This window comes from Physeter macrocephalus, chromosome 20 (assembly GCF_002837175.3).
Source record: "Physeter macrocephalus isolate SW-GA chromosome 20, ASM283717v5, whole genome shotgun sequence".
Taxonomy (NCBI): domain Eukaryota; kingdom Metazoa; phylum Chordata; class Mammalia; order Artiodactyla; family Physeteridae; genus Physeter; species Physeter macrocephalus.
In genome coordinates this window covers 96,941,755-96,960,852 of record NC_041233.1, presented here as the reverse complement: position 1 = coordinate 96,960,852, position 19,098 = coordinate 96,941,755, and the positions used below count along the sequence as shown (strand labels likewise).

Sequence of the window (19,098 nt, the reverse complement as noted above, 5' to 3'; positions counted from 1 at the left end):
CTAAATTTCTGTCTCTTACAACATTATTTTTTTCTGCCTTTTTGTCACATGAGTGTTTATCATTTGATGTTGTAACTACTGATATGATTGTGACTGGGAAGTATGACCACCTCGTTTTGTTTTTGCCGTGTCGTCACCAGAGGCGTTGACAAGCAAACACTTACTGTTTCCCATGAATACAATATTACTTTTTTATTATATTTATTATTATTTATTATTTTATTTATTATATTATTTTTTTTGAAGATGTTGGGGGTAGGCGTTTATTTATTTATTTATTTTTGCTGTGTTGGGTCTTCGTTTCTGTGCGAGGGCTTTCTCTAGTTGTGGCAAGCGGGGGCCACTCTTCATCACGGTGCGCGGACCTCTCACTATCGCGGCCTCTCTTGTTGCAGAGCACAGGCTCCAGACGCGCAGGCTCGGTAGTTGTGGCTCACGGGCCTGGTTGCTCCGCGGCATGTGGGATCTTCCCAGACCAGGGCTTGAACCCGTGTCCCCTGCATTAGCAGGCGGATTCTCAACCACTGCGCCACCAGGGAAGCCCAAGGGAAAATTGTATACTGTGTGCTTAGGACTGTGCTACACATTACCCAGAAAAGCACTTTCACCCTCTAAAATGCCCACTGTAAGATCTTACCTGGGAATCCACTTGCATGTTTCAAAAAACAGTTACACCAAAAGAATGATTTAAACATACAACAAATTTGAAAGCTGCTTTTGGAGTCTACATTTGTATGTGTGAGCATGTGGATAGGTGGAGAGCAAGTTTGCAGAGGATAGATGATCATAGAAGCACCCCCATGGGTTTTAGGATAATTTAAATAAATGATTATATAGTTATTCATGAGTCATTAGAAAACGTGAAGTTGCCTTTCCCAATCCTAGAATTTAAGAGGAACCTCAAGAGGTCAGCTCATAGCAGCTAGAGATGATGTCTGAGACCTTTTGATAAACGAGTAAAATGTCCACAGAAAATGCCCATAGTCCTGGGACACTGTGCGTTTACAGGATGTGGCCGTTTGCTGAAAAGTGTGCATGATGATTCTCTATACTGAAATTAATAAGCATTTGTCTCTTGGTTTTTATTTTAATGTCTAGATTACCTACAAGATCATGCATGTTGAATTTAAGAGGAACCTCAAGAGGTCAGCTCATAGCAGCTAGAGATGATGTCTGAGACCTTTTGATAAACGAGTAAAATGTCCACAGAAAATGCCCATAGTCCTGGGACACTGTGCGTTTACAGGATGTGGCCGTTTGCTGAAAAGTGTGCATGATGATTCTCTACTCTATACTGAAATTAATAAGCATTTGTCTCTTGGTTTTTATTTTAATGTCTAGATTACCTACAAGATCATGCATGTTCTTTGTTAAAGGGAGGGTGTGTCCATTTCAGGGCCTGTTTCGGCCTTTCTGTCTAGGAAAGCCCAAGACTGACACAAGTGACTTTACTTACTGAATTAGAGTTTAGAAGGCAGTCACTGAAATGTGGCTTGTCTTCCCCCATGGGAGCTGGCAGTGCCATTTAAGAACGCACAGCTGGTGTTATCTGGAATGTAACTGTGGCCTCTGCAGGAATGGTTGATAATGGCTGAGCCAAGAAGGCCTTCGCTCTAACTGACCCGCACAGGACGATTTCTCCTAGCATTTATTCTTTCAATCCTGTTGGGGTAGAAATGAAGTTGGAGGTACATCCACAGGATCCATTAGCGTCCCTTTGGGACAGAGCTGTCAGCAGCTTCACATCTTGAACTTCTATGAGGCATGTTGTGTCCTTGACTAAGAAATGTGTTTCCCCATGTGTCTGATAAAGTAAACATCTGCAATGCTAAAGGCATAGTGCCAGGCACATCTGTGTCCATAGACAATGCTGTTAAATTAAGGGTTGCCCTGGAAAACGATTGACCTGTGACAAAGTTCATTTGGCATCATTCATTTGTTTTGGGGCGCTTTTTTCTGAGTATTTGATCATGGATCTTACATGTCTCTTAAAGTTTGTCTCATTGTTTGGGTTCTAATTGTTTACTCTGTGAATGAGCTAAGTTTTCTCTTGTCACAGAAAGCTGCATATTCCTTCAGTGACAGTAAGCTCCCTGCAAGCAAGAATCATGTCTAGGAAAGGGAACCCTCCTGCACTGTTGGTGGGCATATACTCGGGGCTCTTGGCACGTATTTCTGCCCTCAGGCAGAGGCTGTTGCTCGGCACTGCTGGCAGCAGGGAATCCAGCAGACAGAGCAGATGTCTTTTACATGTCCACAGGTGCAGTCACATGGTATTTGACTAAACCGAATGGCCAGTTAAATTTTCAGAGTTAGATTGCCTTTTTCCTCTCGTCTATTTGATTTACTATCAATCAATGTGGATTAAACAATCGATTCTCAAAAAAAAAAAAATCATGTCTAGGGACTTCCCTGGTGGTCCAGTGGCTAGGACTCCATGCTTCCACTGCCAGGGGTGCGGTTTCGATCCCAGGTTGGGAAACTGAGATTCCCCCATGCTGCACGGCACGGCCAAAAAAAAAAAAATCATGTCTAACCTTTGCGATTTCCATAGACATAGCAAAGGCAAAACCCAGAAGTGCTTTACTATTTAATGGCTCAGATAAAACGAGTGGTGGTGAGAAGAGTAGGGAAACTAAAATGTTTTAAAACATCCCCGTGATTTTAGGTCCCAGTTACCATAGAAAAGCATGAATTAGATATTCAGGAAGAGTTTTTTTTTTCCATTGATTATCTGTGATTTTTTTTTTTTTAACTTAATGAAGTTTCCCAGTCTGAGGAGGTCTAGAAAGGGTTCAGAACACATAGATTCCAAGCATTTGGATTTAAGAGACCTTTAGTTGTCCTCATAACTTCATAATGTAAGTATTTAAGAGTTATTTCTCCTAGCCAGTCTAATCTGTTCTGTCAGAGGAGAGAATAGCTTTTCACTGAAGATAAGATGTCTTGGCAAGTTTCTGAGACAATAATGGGCTTCACTAGATTCTAGGAAATGTAATTCGTGTCCATGTGTAAATAAAGTGTCAGACATCTTAGTTGCCTCTAATTTGATGAACAAAACAGAGTGGCCTTGAGTCTCTTTTTAATCCATGGGCGAGAGGCAAATTTAGACCTATCAGTTCAGTGTTTTTTTTTTTTAATGTTTAACAGTTTTTTTTTGTTGAGATACTGAGATAAGAATCTTCTAATTCTGAAATATATAAAATTTTCTCTATAAACGTCATAGTTTTTATTGATACAAATATTGACATTATTTATGGTTTCCTAAATAAAGTAATACAAAAATGTAGGCTGTTCTCAACCTAACAATACATTTATAGTCTCTAAAACATGCTTATTATAGAAAGATAGAAAATACAAATAAGCTAATAAAAACCATCAGAATCACTTATTAGGACTTCGCTGGAGGTTCAGTGGTTAAGACTCTGTGCTTGCATTGCAGGGGGCATGGGTTCAGTCCCTGGTCGGGGAACCAAGATCCCGCGTGCCACATGGCACAGCCAAAAAAAAAAGAAAAATCCCTTATTATTCCACCATTCAGGGCTAAGTAATGTAGATATAAACCTTTTGGCATATATATCCTACAGCGTATTTTTTCCCCCTTTCCATATACATACATGTGTTGGCTTTTTGTTTTATAGAATAAAACTGAATGTACTTTTTCCTTGAACATAATTTTTATTGGTTGCATAATACATTTTATGGATGTAGATGAACCTTAATTTATATCAAGTAATCTTTCGTTTAACTCCCAGATTTCTATTGGGTTTTTTTTTTTTTTTTTGATAAATTGTTTGACTTGCAAGTTTCCAAAGCCTTTTTCTTTAGAATAGTGCTATAACTGGTAGTTAATTTCCTGAGTTAACTCCCCAGATCCTAATTGATACCTGTCACATGGCTAAGCTTCCCTGCTGGACAAATGGTACTACAGTGATTAAAACACAGGATCTGCTTATCGTTATTTCCATGGAACTCTCTGTAATCTATTCAGCACCTGGCATAGTGCCAGATACGGTGAGCACTCAGCAAGATCTGACTGAGTGGAAGCTGGGATTCCCTCTCTGTCCAGGTCGTCGCGGCCGGAGCAGCCAAGTAGAGCACATGGTGTTCACTCTGGGATGCGGATAGCAGAGAGGACACACAGGGTAGCGGAATTCCCGTGTGTATGCCTTCGGCAGTTGTCAGTAATTCAGCCTTAGCAGCTTTGATAAAGAAAGTTCTGTGGAAAGAGTGTTTATCACTGGCAAAGTTGAGAGAGAAGGGGGAGGCAAAAGGTATACTGAACAACAAACTTGACCTTAATTGAAATTTATAAAACACTGTACCCAACAGCAACAGAATATACATTTATTTTACCTACACACAGTACATTTATCATGTTCTGGGCTATAAAAGAAGGAATTGAAGGGCAGTTTTTTAAAAGTTTAAGCATATACCTACCATATCATCCAGCTATTCCATTTTCAGCTATTTATCCGAGAAGAAAGAAAACATATGTCCACACAAAGACCTGTACAAATCTATATGTGAACGTTCATAGTCATTTTATTTGTAAAAGCCAAAAACGAGAGAGAACCCTGATGTCTCATTAACAAGTGAATGGATAAATGAACTGTGAGTGTTCATACCACAGAATACTCCTCAGAAATAAAAATAGACTATTGTTACATGCAGCACCGTGGATGAATCTCAAAATTATTATGCTAAAGTGAAAGAAGTCGGACGAAAAAGGATACCTACTTTATGGCTCCATTTGTATGAAACTTTAGAACATACATACTAATCTGTAGTGACAGAAGGCCGATGAGTGATTGCGTTGGGGATGAGGATAGTAGGACAAGGTAGAAGGAAGATTAAAGGAGCGTGAGATAAGGAAACTTTTTGGGGCATGATGGATATGTTCACTATCTTGATGGCTGTGATGGTTTCACAGGTTATACATATGTCAAAACTTATTGTAAAGCAAGATGGACAGTTTGTCAATTATACCTCAACAGAGCTGTCTAAAATATAAAAAAGCAAATGATAAAAAGGCAGTCATGATTCTGGGGCTGTTTACTTGATCGTAGTGTTTATTGTACACCTACATGCAAATGGCATGACGTTTTACCATATACTGTGCTGGATCAACCAAAGGGTCTTGCCTGCCAATTTGTGCTTCTTCAAGCCAGAATCAATGGAAAGTATTAGGAGTCTAGAAAATATTCTCCATTTTTCTCACCAAGGAAAAATCTTCCATAATTATAGATGGTTTACAACTGAGCATTGATTTTTTTTTTTTTTTTTCTTTGAGTAGTAACGTGATTTCGAATGAGGAACTCGATCATGTTGTATCGGCTTGAGTAGAGAAGAGGAATAGAAAACATGGGGGTGAACCCGAACTCATAAAAACAGAGTAGAATAGTTAGTTCCCTGGATCTGGAGGGTGAGGAAAATGGGCAGATGTTGATCTAAGGATACAGATTTCCAGTTCGAAGCTGAGCAAGTTTTGGGGAATCTAATGCACAGTATTGTGAGTATATTTAAGGTACTGCATTATAGGTGTACTTGAAAGTCGCTGAGAGGAGGTCTTAAATGTTCTTATCACAAAAAGAGAAATGGTAATTTTTTGGTATTATGGAGGTGTTGGCTAATGCTGTAGTGGTAGTCATTTTGAAATGTACACAAAAGTTTATTCGATCAAAAAGTACATTTGAAACTTAATATCATGTGTCAACTGTATCTCAAAGCTGGGGGGTGGGTCTGACTAAAGACTCACCCAAGTAAGTAGAAACAAAATGTGGTAGTGATGATGATTCAGTGTTTACTCCTTGCCTATTGAATCAAGACCATATTCCTGAGCTGATGACGTGATCCCCCCTTGGTTTGATCCTCCACTACCTGTTCACTTTTGACTCCCCTTCTCCCAGAATACACTGCGCTATCATCCCCCTCGAAGTTTCCATTCAGATGCTCACACGTTTACTCTGATCCTTCCAGCTGGAAATGTCATCTGTGTTCTGTATTTTTGCACACATTAAGTACGTATTTTGTACTGTAGCCCTTACGGTACAGCCAGGTCTGCCCTGCTGTTTCAGAACTGAACATACACAGGGTTATGCATTTGGCTACTATTTAGACACATTTCAATTGTTAATAAACTTCTACATTTATTAAAATTACTGTAATTATCAATGCCAATGAGGGAAGCAATGACAAGTAGGAGAAAAAATTGGTTCAGTTGTGTTTTTGAACCACATTCTGTGTTCATTTGATTAGAGCGGAGGGGAGTGGTAGATTTACTGTCCTCATGACGTTTTTGTTTTCCTTAAGCTCACGTTTTAGTTATGGACCCTCTTTTCGCCTCACATTTTTAGAACCAGGCAATGGCTAGGAAAGGAGAAGTCAGTTTGTAAATTTAAATCAGCTAGAAGTGATTCGCTCTGATAATTCACACAGAGCTACTCAAGGGTTGGCTTAACGGCATCTTAACATTAGAGTAGTCATTGTGTCATGGAAAGAGCACTAATTAGGTAGGAGTTGAGGAATATTTGAAGAAATGTGTTTTGGGGATTTCAGGTGAGCTATTCTATGACTGTCCACTCCCTTGATCACTTCTTGTATTTATCTTCCAGGTCCGGACTCTCTTTGTCAGTGGTCTCCCTCTGGATATCAAACCCCGAGAGCTGTATCTGCTTTTCAGACCATTTAAGGTACCTTTTCCATCTTTCAGAAATTGTAAAAGGAGACAAAGAGTGTGTGTATAAGGTTCATGGGGCTTTTTGGAGAAAGAAATGAAATGTTTGTGAAAGCAGTGTTTTTAGAAGTTTAGTGAGTAAAGGAGATTTGACAACTCCGTCCTAATATACATTTTCACTTTGGAAAGGCTGAAACCGCCTTTTGTCCTCCCAGTAGCTAATCTGGAGAAGTCTCTTACCGACGTGGACATGCATCTGTTTCTGTTCTACAGAACAGCTTTAGTGTCCTCCCTGTTTATGCTCTTGCCAGTTAGGGGTGTTCTTCTGAGTACAGATCACCAAAAATATTATCAGTGACTTATTCTGTATTTATATTTCAAATGCAGTAAAAGTCAAGCCCTGTCCCTAGGAGGTTCCTTATCATTGAAATACTGCTGTTAATACTATTCTTTGGAGACGTAATAGATTAAGTAGGCTTTTATGAGCTAGACTAGGAACCTAACACCATTATTTTTTCCATGGGCAAAATGTCCAAAGTTGCAAAAACAGTAGAACAAAATTTTAAAGAATGGCTTGGTGTCAGTTGAGGGAAATCTTTCCTGTTGCTTTAGTGAAATATTTAATGCAAGTTGTCTGTCCATTGTGACTATCAAGATAAAACTACTTTAGAGGTAATGTAGCTGGGATTGAAAATTTAACAGGAAATTGAACTAAAGCTGAAATAACCACGCTCCAAGGAGAAACCTTGAAGGTTAGCCTTTGGAGGGTAGGAGACAGCTGGGACTGGGCATGATGTGGGCTGAAGGCCTTGGCTCTCAAGGAGTGAACCTGGAAGTCATGACAGATTCAGGGCCTGTGTCTGGCCTGGTCACGTCAGCTGAGAACATGTCAGCAACAGTGCCTGGCCAGGGCCACACTTAGGGTCACGTGATGGAGCATCCTGATTGCTGGTTAAAGATCCATCCTGATCTGAAGCAGGACCCCGGCCACAGAGGCAAGACAGGTTGAGGGACAGTATCTAGCTTCTTAGCGGGAGAGAGTAGGATGTGACAGCTGAAAACAGCTGGGTAGTAGAAAGAAGAAGGACGGTTGAGCGGGCAGCCAGTTAAAACCAACAAAGATAAAACAGTCTAGTTTATGTGCCCCAAAGGCACCGTGTGATAGTGGACATAACTCCATTCCGACAGCTCTCCATTTAATGCAACAATAATGATGACATTACGGAGGGAAGCGGAAAGGTTAGCCATGAGGTTAGCTAGGGGAAGTGGGAAAGAAAGAGAAGGTATTGTGGGGAGAGTGCCAGCTTTATAGAATTTCCCGAGTTTCTTCTGCAGGGTTGTAGTTTTTACCATCTGTCTCTTCTGTAGGATGAGGACTTTTTAAAGCTAACTGATCCTCGTAAAGGACAAAATAGTTATGTTTTTGTATACATACAGAGAGATTTAGCCAGCAAGCCCCTTAAGAATTATCTCATTTAATTCTCACCACAGTCCTTTAAAGTGGGTTAGCCTCATTTTTTTCAAATAAGGAAAATGAAACTTGGAGCAGTTGAATACATTTTGCTCAAGTTTACACACGTAATAAATGGCACGGCCAGGATTCAAACCCAAGCAGTCATCCCTCATCTGAACCATTATTTGATGCTGCTTCTCTTTTTGTGACTTGAGAGGACAGTATATCCCTACTAGTGGTCTTTCACTTGAGTGAACTATCCATTTGTCCTTTGCCTCTGAGGCCTTCAGGGTGTTTAAACCTTCAGGTTTTTCAGAGAGTGAGAGCACCTTGAAAAAGGAAGAGGCAGGGCTGTGAATTACGACCTCTCTGGCTAGAAGAGCTCAAGGCCTTTGAGGTAAAATGTTTACAGTAGCTAATTAGTAACATAGTTCTCTGCTGGGAAAATAGGAGGATGAATCAATCCCAACATCCTGCCCAGAAACTCAAACGCCGAAGTCAGGACCCTGGTACATTCCTACCAACCCTCTTTAATTAAAGTCCCCGGAGTCTGACCCTTGTCTGCCAATCTGTCTCTGCACCTATACGTGCGGTGGTCAATCATGTCAAGTGTTGTTTTTTCCCCTCCTGTGTCATCCATCAGTGCAAGCTAACAGTCATTGATTATTTTCAGAAATAAACAGACATTGTTATCCTTATCCTGGGGAGCCAGGAGGGCTTAAGGGAGGGGGTGAAAGGAGTGTTTCCATCTTCCTTGAGGATGAGCTGGAGTAAAAACCCAACAGGGAATTTTCGCATCTCCCAATCAGAATACCAGTGTGAAAACTGATGGCTGCAATAAATAAGCAAAAAAACTCAACAAATTTTAGCATCACTGCCTATTTAACCTTTCCTGGAAGTTTTGAAATTTTCATTAAGTTCTACCAAGTACGATCTTAATGTTTTATTGTTCTATAGCAAATATATGACGAAGTCATCACACATTCTGACCTTCCTAACTTAATTTATCCCCTTCCCTCTCCTAGTTCTATAAAGTGAAAAAGACCTGCTGTTGACATAGACACCATTTTCCTATGCATAAGTGCATTCATGCACTTATGGTTCTTTTCTGAATTTCATGAAAATACATAGAGATAAGAAACATAAGTGCATGAATTTCAGGGCTTGATTTCTTTTTTTGTTTGTTTTGTTTTTTTGTTTTTTTTGTGGTACGCGGGCCTCCCTCTGCTGCGGCCTCTCCCGTTGCGGAGCCCCGGCTCCGGACGCGCAGGCCCAGCGGCCATGGCTCACGGGCCCAGCCGCTCCGCGGCACGTGGGATCCTCCCAGTGGTATGCGGGCCTCCCTCTGCTGCGGCCTCTCCCGTTGCGGAGCACAGGCTCCGGACGCGCAGGCCCAGCGGCCATGGCTCACGGGCCCAGCCGCTCCGCGGCACGTGGGATCTTCCCGGACCGGGGCGCGAACTCGGTTCCCCTGCATCGGCAGGCGGACGCGCAACCACTGCGCCACCAGGGACAGGGCTTGATTTCTTTTAGGCCCAAGTATGCAGAGATTGGCGTATACATCATGCGTGCATGTGTGTATAAAATTTGTTTTCCCAGTTAACAGGCATTTGTGAGAAGAGTTGGTCAGTAGTCATAAAGGACTCGTTTTCACTTGAGCAGGATGCTATTACAATTGCTCTTTTCTCCTATTACTCTTTATTTCTGGTCTAAATTTGGTTCTTTATTTTCAGGGCTACGAGGGTTCTCTTATAAAGCTCACATCTAAGCAGGTAAGAATTTCAGACTTGCCCGTAAATGATCACTTCCACAGTAAGTTTGGATTGGCTTTCTTCAGGAGTGTTACTAGGGCTCGACCTTCTTTTTTTTATTTCCATTAAGATTTTATTTTTTGTTGTTGTTGCTCTAAAATTAAGGGTGAGATTGATTAGGAATTAGCACAGGAAAGTGATTCCTAATTCCATAGCCTCCAGCTAGAGTGTCTGAGACTATCCTCAAGGAAGGTAAATATAATGCATCCAGCATAGTTATATTGGGATTGATCTGTATATTCAAAAGAAATTATTGATTATTATCCAAATTCACTTTTATTGCCAGTTCTTTCCTGGGTGTTTTGTTTTGTTTTTTAATAAAGTTAAACAGGCAAACTTTTCATTCACAATCGGTATGGAAATTTGATGATGAAGAATCAGGCTGTCTCTCAAACCCTTAATAACCGCAGGCAGAGTCTCAGGTCTAGAATGGAGCATAAAAGGTACAGAGTGGAGGTAGTAACCAATGACCCTGATAGTTTCTGCAAGTGTCTTGAAAATCTGTAGCTATGTGCCTTTTTTTTTTTTTTTTTTTTTAAAATGCTGAGCAACCAGCATCCTCCCTCTGGGTCACTTTTCATCTCTTCAATAAGGTATTCTCTGGTTCATCAGAGAATAAGCTATGTTGCAACCATCCTTCTGGATTGAAAGATACTGAGTCCAAAGGAATTGTGACCCCTCTCTTTAGTTGGAACAGTATGGTTTCTACACCTAATTAAACACACAGCTTTTGAAAGTCATCCCTTGGGATTTGAGATTAAAATGTTCATGATATAATTTTGATCATGCAGTGAGAATACAGGGCTTTTATCATTGTGTCATTATATTCCTTGCACTTACAGTGTACCAAAAGGTGATTCGGTTCTCTTTCCATTTTAAAAGATGAAGAAACTGAGGTACAGTGAATTCAATTTAGGAAAGTAGAGCCTTTCCACCCAAGTTTTCCTCTGTTCCCTTGTTCACTGCTGCTCACCTTCCAGCCCCTTCTAGATTTTTTTTTATGATTCTCTAAATCTCCAGCTGTGCCCTTGAAGAACCACCCTCACAATCCCTTTGATTCATGTTAGAAATTTGGCTAAGCCACTGAGTCATGATTCTTCTGGACTGGCTTTCTTGTTTCTGCCCATTGCCTGTGGTGATTTCTGTATCTTAGCTCTTCAGTTTGATATCACCTTTGACCCAGAAAAATAGACATCCCCTGATATTGTTTTCTTCATATTTCTTTTTCTTTCCTTAGCCCGTAGGTTTTGTCAGTTTTGACAGTCGCTCAGAAGCAGAAGCTGCAAAGAATGCTTTGAATGTAAGTACTAATGATGTTAATCTTTGGGGGTTTCCTTATGAGGTGGTAGGAAGTAATAGAACCTCTTTGGACAGGGAATCAAATGGAAGGAATATGACTGCTCGATCTAACAGGAAGGGATGAATTAATTAGCCCTCTAAAGAGATTTTTCCTAAAATTGTGGTTAGATGTGCAAACTATTAAGTAACACTTTGCTCTTCTCTAGCTTTTACTGTCATGTTTAAAATACCTGATGATGTGGGTCTTTATTCAGCCGAGTCACATCCCATGGTGATGTACAGTTTAGTTTGGTCATCATTATACTCTCAGTGGCTAAGCCTAAGTCAAGAATAGATCAAAATCTTGGCTTTTCTTAGCAAGTGAGGTTTTTGTTTAAGGTATGTGGCTTAAAAAAAACAAACAAATTTACAGGTTGTAGTCTTTATTCTGATTGATTACAAACTTGCATATACTGCTTTCCCAGAAGACATTCTGCATTGTGGTATAATAAAAGATAGTCAACTATAATTGAATAGAGATACCTGTATTTGGTTTGTAAGCATTTTGTAAGTAGGTTCATTTTTTTTTTTTAGGTTCTGCTTATAAGCAATATCATATGATATTTGTCTTTCTCTGTTTGACTTACTTCACTTAGTCTGATAATCTCTAGGTCCACCCATGTTGCTGCAAATGGCGTTATTTCATTCTTTTTTATAGCTGAGTACTATTCCATTGTATATGTGTGCCCCATCTTCTTTATCCATTCATCTGTCAGTGGACATTTAGGTTGTTTCCATGTCTTGACTATTATGAATAGTGCTTCTATGAACATGGGGGTACATGTATCTTTCTGAATTATAGTTTTGTCCAGATATATGCCCAGGAGTGGGAGTGCTGGATCATATGGCAACGCTATTTTTAGTTTTTTGAGGAACCTCCATACTGTTTTTCATAGTGGCTGCACCAATTTACATTCCCCCAGGAGCCATCTTTCTAAATGCAGAAATATTCTGGGTCCTTCCAAATTGACATTTTCACCAGCTTCTTTTTCTTGTTCTTGTAAAGGAAATAACAGCAGCTGAAGCTTGTTCACAGAATGGGCTTTCCATTGCCTTTCATTGTCTCTGCTCTGTGTAGAAACATGTCACTGACCCACTGTCTGAAAAACAGTAAGTTTTTACAGTGGGTTGTTTATAACTTGATTTTTTTTTTTTAAAACAGAAGTTTATTTTTTAGATGTTTAAATGGTCATAGTCAAACTGTGTTTCCTTGCCTTACTAGGCAGAGTATAGCTGACATCATTTCACTTTTTCTTAGTACTGAGGGTTGTATCGTTACACATAACCGGTATTGAGACATGCAGTAACATTGTGATAGCGGTGTTTAAGCCCATTCCTGTGCCAGCTGGCCCCAGATCCTTATGCTGTCTTGTCCTAAGGTCTGGTTTTAGGCTCAGTGTTTGTTGCTCATATATTGATAACTTGGGAAGAACTCCAAGTGAAACAGGTCTCGTTCTGTTCTATTCTGTGGACTTAAGAAGAGTAACTCTTAAGATTTACCTGTGGAGTATTATTATACCTGAACTCTATTCTACTCAGAGGTTAACTTGTGAGTTTAGAGCATCTATTAAGGTCCTGGGTCATCTCTTTCTTGATATTTTTAACTTTTATATAAAAGTATTAGAGGTTTTTGTACCTTAGAAACTGTCCGGTTTCAGTTAAGAGAACTGAGACCAGAGAGGATGGATGGCTCAGTCAGAAAGTACAGGTTTAGAACTACAACTAGAAGGAAGCCTCCTGTGTCTTAGTTCTGTCTACTTTATGTAACTTCTTGCTGTTTGCTTGTTCCATGGAATGTTGCTGTAATGACAGACTATTTAAATCACATTGTCTAGGACAGATGCCCACAGTAAAGTTTGGTACATGACCGTGGAGCAGGGTTTCTTCTCTCTGCAGAGAAAATGGGCCCATTCAGGATAATGTATTTAATCATGAAACTGACACATCTCTGTGACCCAACATGCTCTTTTCACGATCATTTTTTCTAATCTGGTGAATTAAAAACATCCGATGTTCATAGCCATTACAAAATTTTTTCCTCATGTCATTCGTCCAGCTTCTCTTAAAAGCTTTTCCTCACATTCCTTTGGGGAAAAGTTCCATGTTGTAATGTTTTGTTTTGTTCCACTATTGAGAAACGTAAGCCTCAGTCCAGTAAGTTCCTCTATATAGAGTAGTTCACAGTGTTATAAACCGCTTGTCCATGTTTAGAGCTTCTCTTCTTATTGTTTTCCCTGTCTTGGTTCCTGTCTGGTTCAGTTATTAGTATTAAGTCTTTTCCCAAAATGACTTTAAATGATTTTTAAATCCATTTATTTTCTTCCATTTTTGGAGTATGCTTTAGTCAGTTTGATAATTTTATGGAAAAACATGCTCAGATTGAATTAAGTGGTAACATTGAACTTTTATCAGGGTGTTCATTAAATCTTCTAAAGTAAATACAGTATATTTTGGTTTTATAGCAAAAGCTCTCAGATTAAGCTAAAAATAACCCAAACCCAGACTTCCCTTCAGGTTATCTGTGGTCCCATTAATCCACATGACTAGAAACCCCATCCATTCTTTAACCCGACAGCAAAATATCTAACCTATCCTTTACCCTTCACACACAGTTATAATTTCTATACCAGCAGTTTTCCATTTTCCATGCTAATGGAAGGAGGAGCTGATAATCCAAACTATTTTTAGGATTTGTTTATAATTTTGGAATGTAAATCAAGTACAGTGATATTGACAGTTATAGTCTGGTTGAGTAAAAATTTGATTTGTGGAAATTTTAAGAAGAAACACACAGGAAGCAAGGCAGGCCTGGCAGTAAGGGCCCTGAGCAGAGGTGGGAATAAACCATCTCTGGCTCTTCCTGCCGACTGTGAAAACCCCAGTGTTGCCATTGTTGTGTAGCTGAGATCGTGTTTTCATAAGTGAGAGCGACTGTAGTTAACACATGAGATCTGCAGGCCTGATGTGGTTCCTGCTTGTGTACACGTCCATGACAGGCTTTGTCTTACGTTGGTGTTTGAGATTCACTCGTGTAAAGTATTTAAAAAGGTTACGTGTGGCCTGTTGAGTATATGTGCCATTTTGATTGATAGCCCCCCTCCCCTAATTTTATTTTTATTTTTATTTTTATTTTTTTTGCGGTACGCGGGCCTCTCACTGTTGTGGCCTCTCCCGTTGCGGAGCGCAGGCTTAGGACGCGCAGGCTCAGCGGCCATGGCTCACGGGCCCAGCCGCTCCGCGGCATGTGGGATCTTCCCGGACCGGGGCACAAACCTGTGTCCCCTGCGTCGGCAGGCGGACTCTCAACCACTGCGCCACCAGGGAAGCCCCCTAATTTTAAATAGTTGTTATTGGCCTAGGTTTTATCAGAGGCTTTATTATAAATTTATCAGAACTAGAGAAGTCTCATGCAAACTATGTGCATTACTACAAATTTCCTTCACAACTAAACATTGCTTAGGCTGTCACAATAATTTGCTTCACTCTCAGTCTAGACTCACTGATGTTAGTGATCTCCAGTTATCATGGCACCCTCAAGTCTATTGGGTTCTTTTATAAGTAGCTTTATTGAGCTATAACTCACCCATTTAAGGTATTTAATTCAGTGATTTGGGGTATGTTGCTATTTTTGAGTATATAAAATATATATAACAATTTGACATTTTAATGATTTTTTTAAGTGTACAGTTCAGTGGCATTAATACATTTACCATGTTGTGCAACCATCCCCACTGTCTATTTCTATTTTTTCATCATCCCAAACAGAAACTTTGTAACCATTAAGCAATACCTCCTTTCCTCTAGCCCCTGGTAACCTCTAATCTATATTCTCTCTCTATTAATTTGCCTATTTTAGCTATTGAAATATTTGTCCTTTTGTGTCTGGCTTCTTTCACTTAGCATGATGTTTTCATGATTAATCCATGTTGTAGCAGATATCACAACATCGTTCCTTTTTATGGCTGAATAATATTCCATTGTATGGATATTCCACATTTTGTTTATTCGTCTATTGGTGGACACTTGGGTTGTTTCCACCTTTTGGCCGTTGAGAATAATGCTTCAGTGAACACTGGTGTACAAATATGCGTGAGTCCCTGGTTTTCGGTTCCTTTGGGCATAAAGCTAGGAATGGAATTGCTAAGTCATACGGTATGTATGTTTTTAGCTTTCTGAGGAGCCTCCAAACTTTTCCATATTGGCTGTGCCATTTTACATTCCCACCAGCAATGTGTGGGAATTCTAGTTTTCCCTGTGCTCACTGATACTTGTTGTTTTAAATTATAGCAATCCTACCAGGTGTGAAGTGGTAAATGGTTTCTTGATAAATACTTTTTGACTAATTTCAGTAGTAGATTTTTTTTTTAAATTAATTAATTTATTTTTATTTTTGGCTGCTTCGGGTCTTAACTTACAAGGGATCTTTGTTGTGGCATGCTGGAAGCAATGTGTGGGAATTCTAGTTTTCCCTGTGCTCACTGATACTTGTTGTTTTAAATTATAGCAATCCTACCAGGTGTGAAGTGGTAAATGGTTTCTTGATAAATACTTTTTGACTAATTTCAGTAGTAGATTTTTTTAAAAATTAATTAATTTATTTTTATTTTTGGCTGCTTCGGGTCTTACTTACAAGGGATCTTTGTTGTGGCATGCTGGATCTTTCATTGCGGCATGCTGGCTTCTCTCTAGTTGTGGTGCATGGGCTCTGTAGTTGTGGCGCGCAGGCTTAGTTGCCCCGCGGCATGTGGGATCTTAGTTCCCTGACCAGGGATCGAACCCACGTCCCCTGCATTGGAAGGTGGGTTCTTTACCACTGGACCACCAGGGAAGTCCCTCAGTGTAGTAGATTTGATTTCTCTTGAAACCTCATATGACATAAAATATTGTTTCTTTTAATGGGGATTAGTAACATTTCTTTTCTGTGATGGCAGTTCTATGTAATAGAACTGTGTTACCTTTAAATAGTTTACCTGTTCATAAAAGAAAGGAGGGAAAAACCCAACCCTTGGATGATTGATTTAATAAGATATAAGACTTGGGCTTTGTATTCTCTCTTATACATTATGCCACACATGAAGGAAAGGTGTTTTCTTAAGGTCTGAATTAAATAGACAAAAGCAGTTTGGTTTTGAAGAGGAAAAAGGTGGCAGTCATCTTAATAAGCAGAAAATGAAGAGGTCTTGAGGATATATAGTGCTAAATTATTTCTTGGTTACTGAGGAGATTTATTCAATAGTGTGAGGTAAAAAGAATTAAAAAAAATCTTTAGTGGTTTGTAAGAAAGCATGCTGAAAAGGTACTTGGTAGTGTCACATGTTGAAAAAACTGACATAATCATAAAAATGTAGTTTTCTCCATCTCCATAAATTCCTGGCATTGAAGTAAACACTGTAGTTATTTATATCACAATGATTCAGCCTTGTGCATAATTTGTTTTGTTGAATAGCTTGAGCTCTCCAACTACTGAGTTTTAAAACACTGTATATAATAAATTCATTATTCCTATACCAGGTTTCTCATCTGGAAATAGGGGTATTACTTCCAGTGTTAAAGGGAAATCACCAAGCAAAAACACTTGCAAATGTTCTAAATGTGAACCCATACCATGAATATACTTTCTCAGTGAAAAGATGTAGCCATAAAGTCCTGGTACAAACCCTTGAGTACAGAGGAATACCAGGGTACTCGAGAACAGGTATTGCCACACAGAAACAGAAGTCTGGACTACAGTCTCTGGTTCCTGTAGCACAGGTTCTTCTGACAGTTTGTGCATGTCAGGACTTTTTATTGGAATATTTGTACAGCTTGTGGGTTAGATGAATTATTTCCACTAAACAAAACTTTTCACATACACAAGCATCCAGATGGCTTGTCTCAGCTCCCTGTTCACCAGGCACCATGTCAATATGTTTCTTATCAGTTTTAAAAATTTCTCCCTGAATTTCTCTTAGCTCAAAGTGGTTGAAGAGGCCCAATTACTCTGATCCCAGCTGGGACTTTTGGATGGGAAATATGCAGGGCTGCCAGATGAGATCATGAGTCTGATCTAGTGTTTATCTGTTAAATCTGTTTATAACTGCTTACTCTTGACTTGCAGTTCTAAAGCAGCCATTTAATGTCACTGGGCCAGGGACTGTGTCCGTGTCAGTCTAGAGCCGCCATGATGCAGGGCCGTTGGACTCTCCTCTTTTCCTCAACGACCGTGTGCACTTCGGGGCTTGACAAACAGCTTACTCTGGCTAGCCACCCTCCAAGAAATTTGAAATAGCCCCTTTTCTGCAGCGGAGGGAGTGCTGTGCTCTGCTCTTTCTTGCAATTTGGGGTTGTTATAAAATCTCTCTAGGATGGTGCAGCACATAAATTAAAAGTGGTTCTGAAAGAGCAAATGAAGGTGAACGTGAGGAATTTGCTGAATTCCCAGTTAGTCTTTGCCTGAAGAAAAGTAGGTTATTTAGATCTATTAAGCATTCACATAGGAAAGTAGGAAGTAAAATGCTGGTAAAAGAAATCCTAAGGAAGTTTGAAGAAGGAAAAGTAGCTGGAAGTGTTAGCATCATCCTTTCCCCAAGGAAATTGTCAGGAAGAAGCACAGGTTCTCACATATAAACCGGTCAGTATTCTAATGACAAGTATACGTGGAGATCTCAAGTTTGCCCAGTTTTTCCCTAGGTAAAATAGTTCATCAGATATTACATGGCTGTGTGAAACTGCCCCCAGACTTTGCATTGTGGCCTTTCTTCAAGGATCTACTTGTTTAAACTTATCTAGACTCTGTTTTTAAAATGCTCTCTTGTGTTGACCTTGCCCTTACTTCATGGTTCTTCAGGCATTTCGAAATGCTGAGAAGGTATTTGCCCCTGTTGTAAATGAAAGTAGAAAATACAGTTAGTGTTCGTGGAACCTGAAGTGCAAAGAATGAGTTATTTGCTAGGATTCCTGTCCGTAAGGAAGCCAAGCTAGTTTGAGAACCAAAGATCTTGACTCCCTAGGCCATGTACATTACTGATCGTTCCGCAGTGCAGCACATTTTGGTGCCTTAAATCACTGTCTTTGTTGTAAAATTACTCTTTTACTCCTTAGTGAATGATCAAACCATCATAATGACAAGTGGCTATGGATCTCCCTTCAGCATTGGCTTTTATGTTTCTGATTATCTACACAGATTTGAACTGTTGGTCCACAAAACTGAAACCCTTTGTCTTACTCCGTAATTAGAATGCATTAGAACATTTTAAAGCCTTGGGGAGTAGGGTAGGACTTAACTCCCTTACAGTGGAATAGGTTATCTTGACAGGGCATTTGTTAATTATTCTATTCTTATTTCCTTACACATATATACAGCATTTCTTTCTTTATAATTAAATGCAAACTTTTCTTGCGGTTTCAGTAGACTTTAATACGTATTACATGGAAACATTTTTTAAAATGAGAGAACCACAAATAGTCGAGGATTTTTTTGTACGTAAAAATAAGAAGAGGCAAGGAAAACAGAGTAAATCCTTCCAGGATATGGAAAATATATTTAATGCATTATAAACATGGGAATAGGAGGATAAGAAATAAAACAATTCTAGTGAACATTAGGCTAGTCTAGAATGTTAAAGATAATAAAATCTGTCTAAGAAGGCTAATATTTATAAAAATAAACCATGAACTATATATATATATATATATACACACACATATACACACACCCGCGCCCCCCCCCCCGCCGAAGCTGAAGTCTTCTTTATTGACGGAATCAACAGAACACGCATGGCAGAGTTGGCCACAACGTCCCAACACAGCATGTTCTGACATTCAAATTAGACTCATTTAAA

The 19,098-nt window shown here is 39.5% G+C and overlaps 1 protein-coding gene across 4 annotated transcripts in view; it reads left to right on the top strand.

The window, feature by feature from the left end:
- Positions 1–19,098, top strand: part of RBPMS (RNA binding protein, mRNA processing factor) — a 196,758-nt gene that overhangs the window by 73,380 nt on the left and 104,280 nt on the right. For all 4 annotated transcript variants that reach the window (XM_028481134.2, XM_055081137.1, XM_024131534.3 and 1 more), the window contains exons 2-4: positions 6,615–6,692; positions 9,863–9,901; positions 11,178–11,240. In XM_028481134.2, coding sequence (XP_028336935.1) covers positions 6,615–6,692; positions 9,863–9,901; positions 11,178–11,240 — 180 coding nt within the window. The remainder of the gene's footprint in view (positions 1–6,614; positions 6,693–9,862; positions 9,902–11,177; positions 11,241–19,098) is intronic.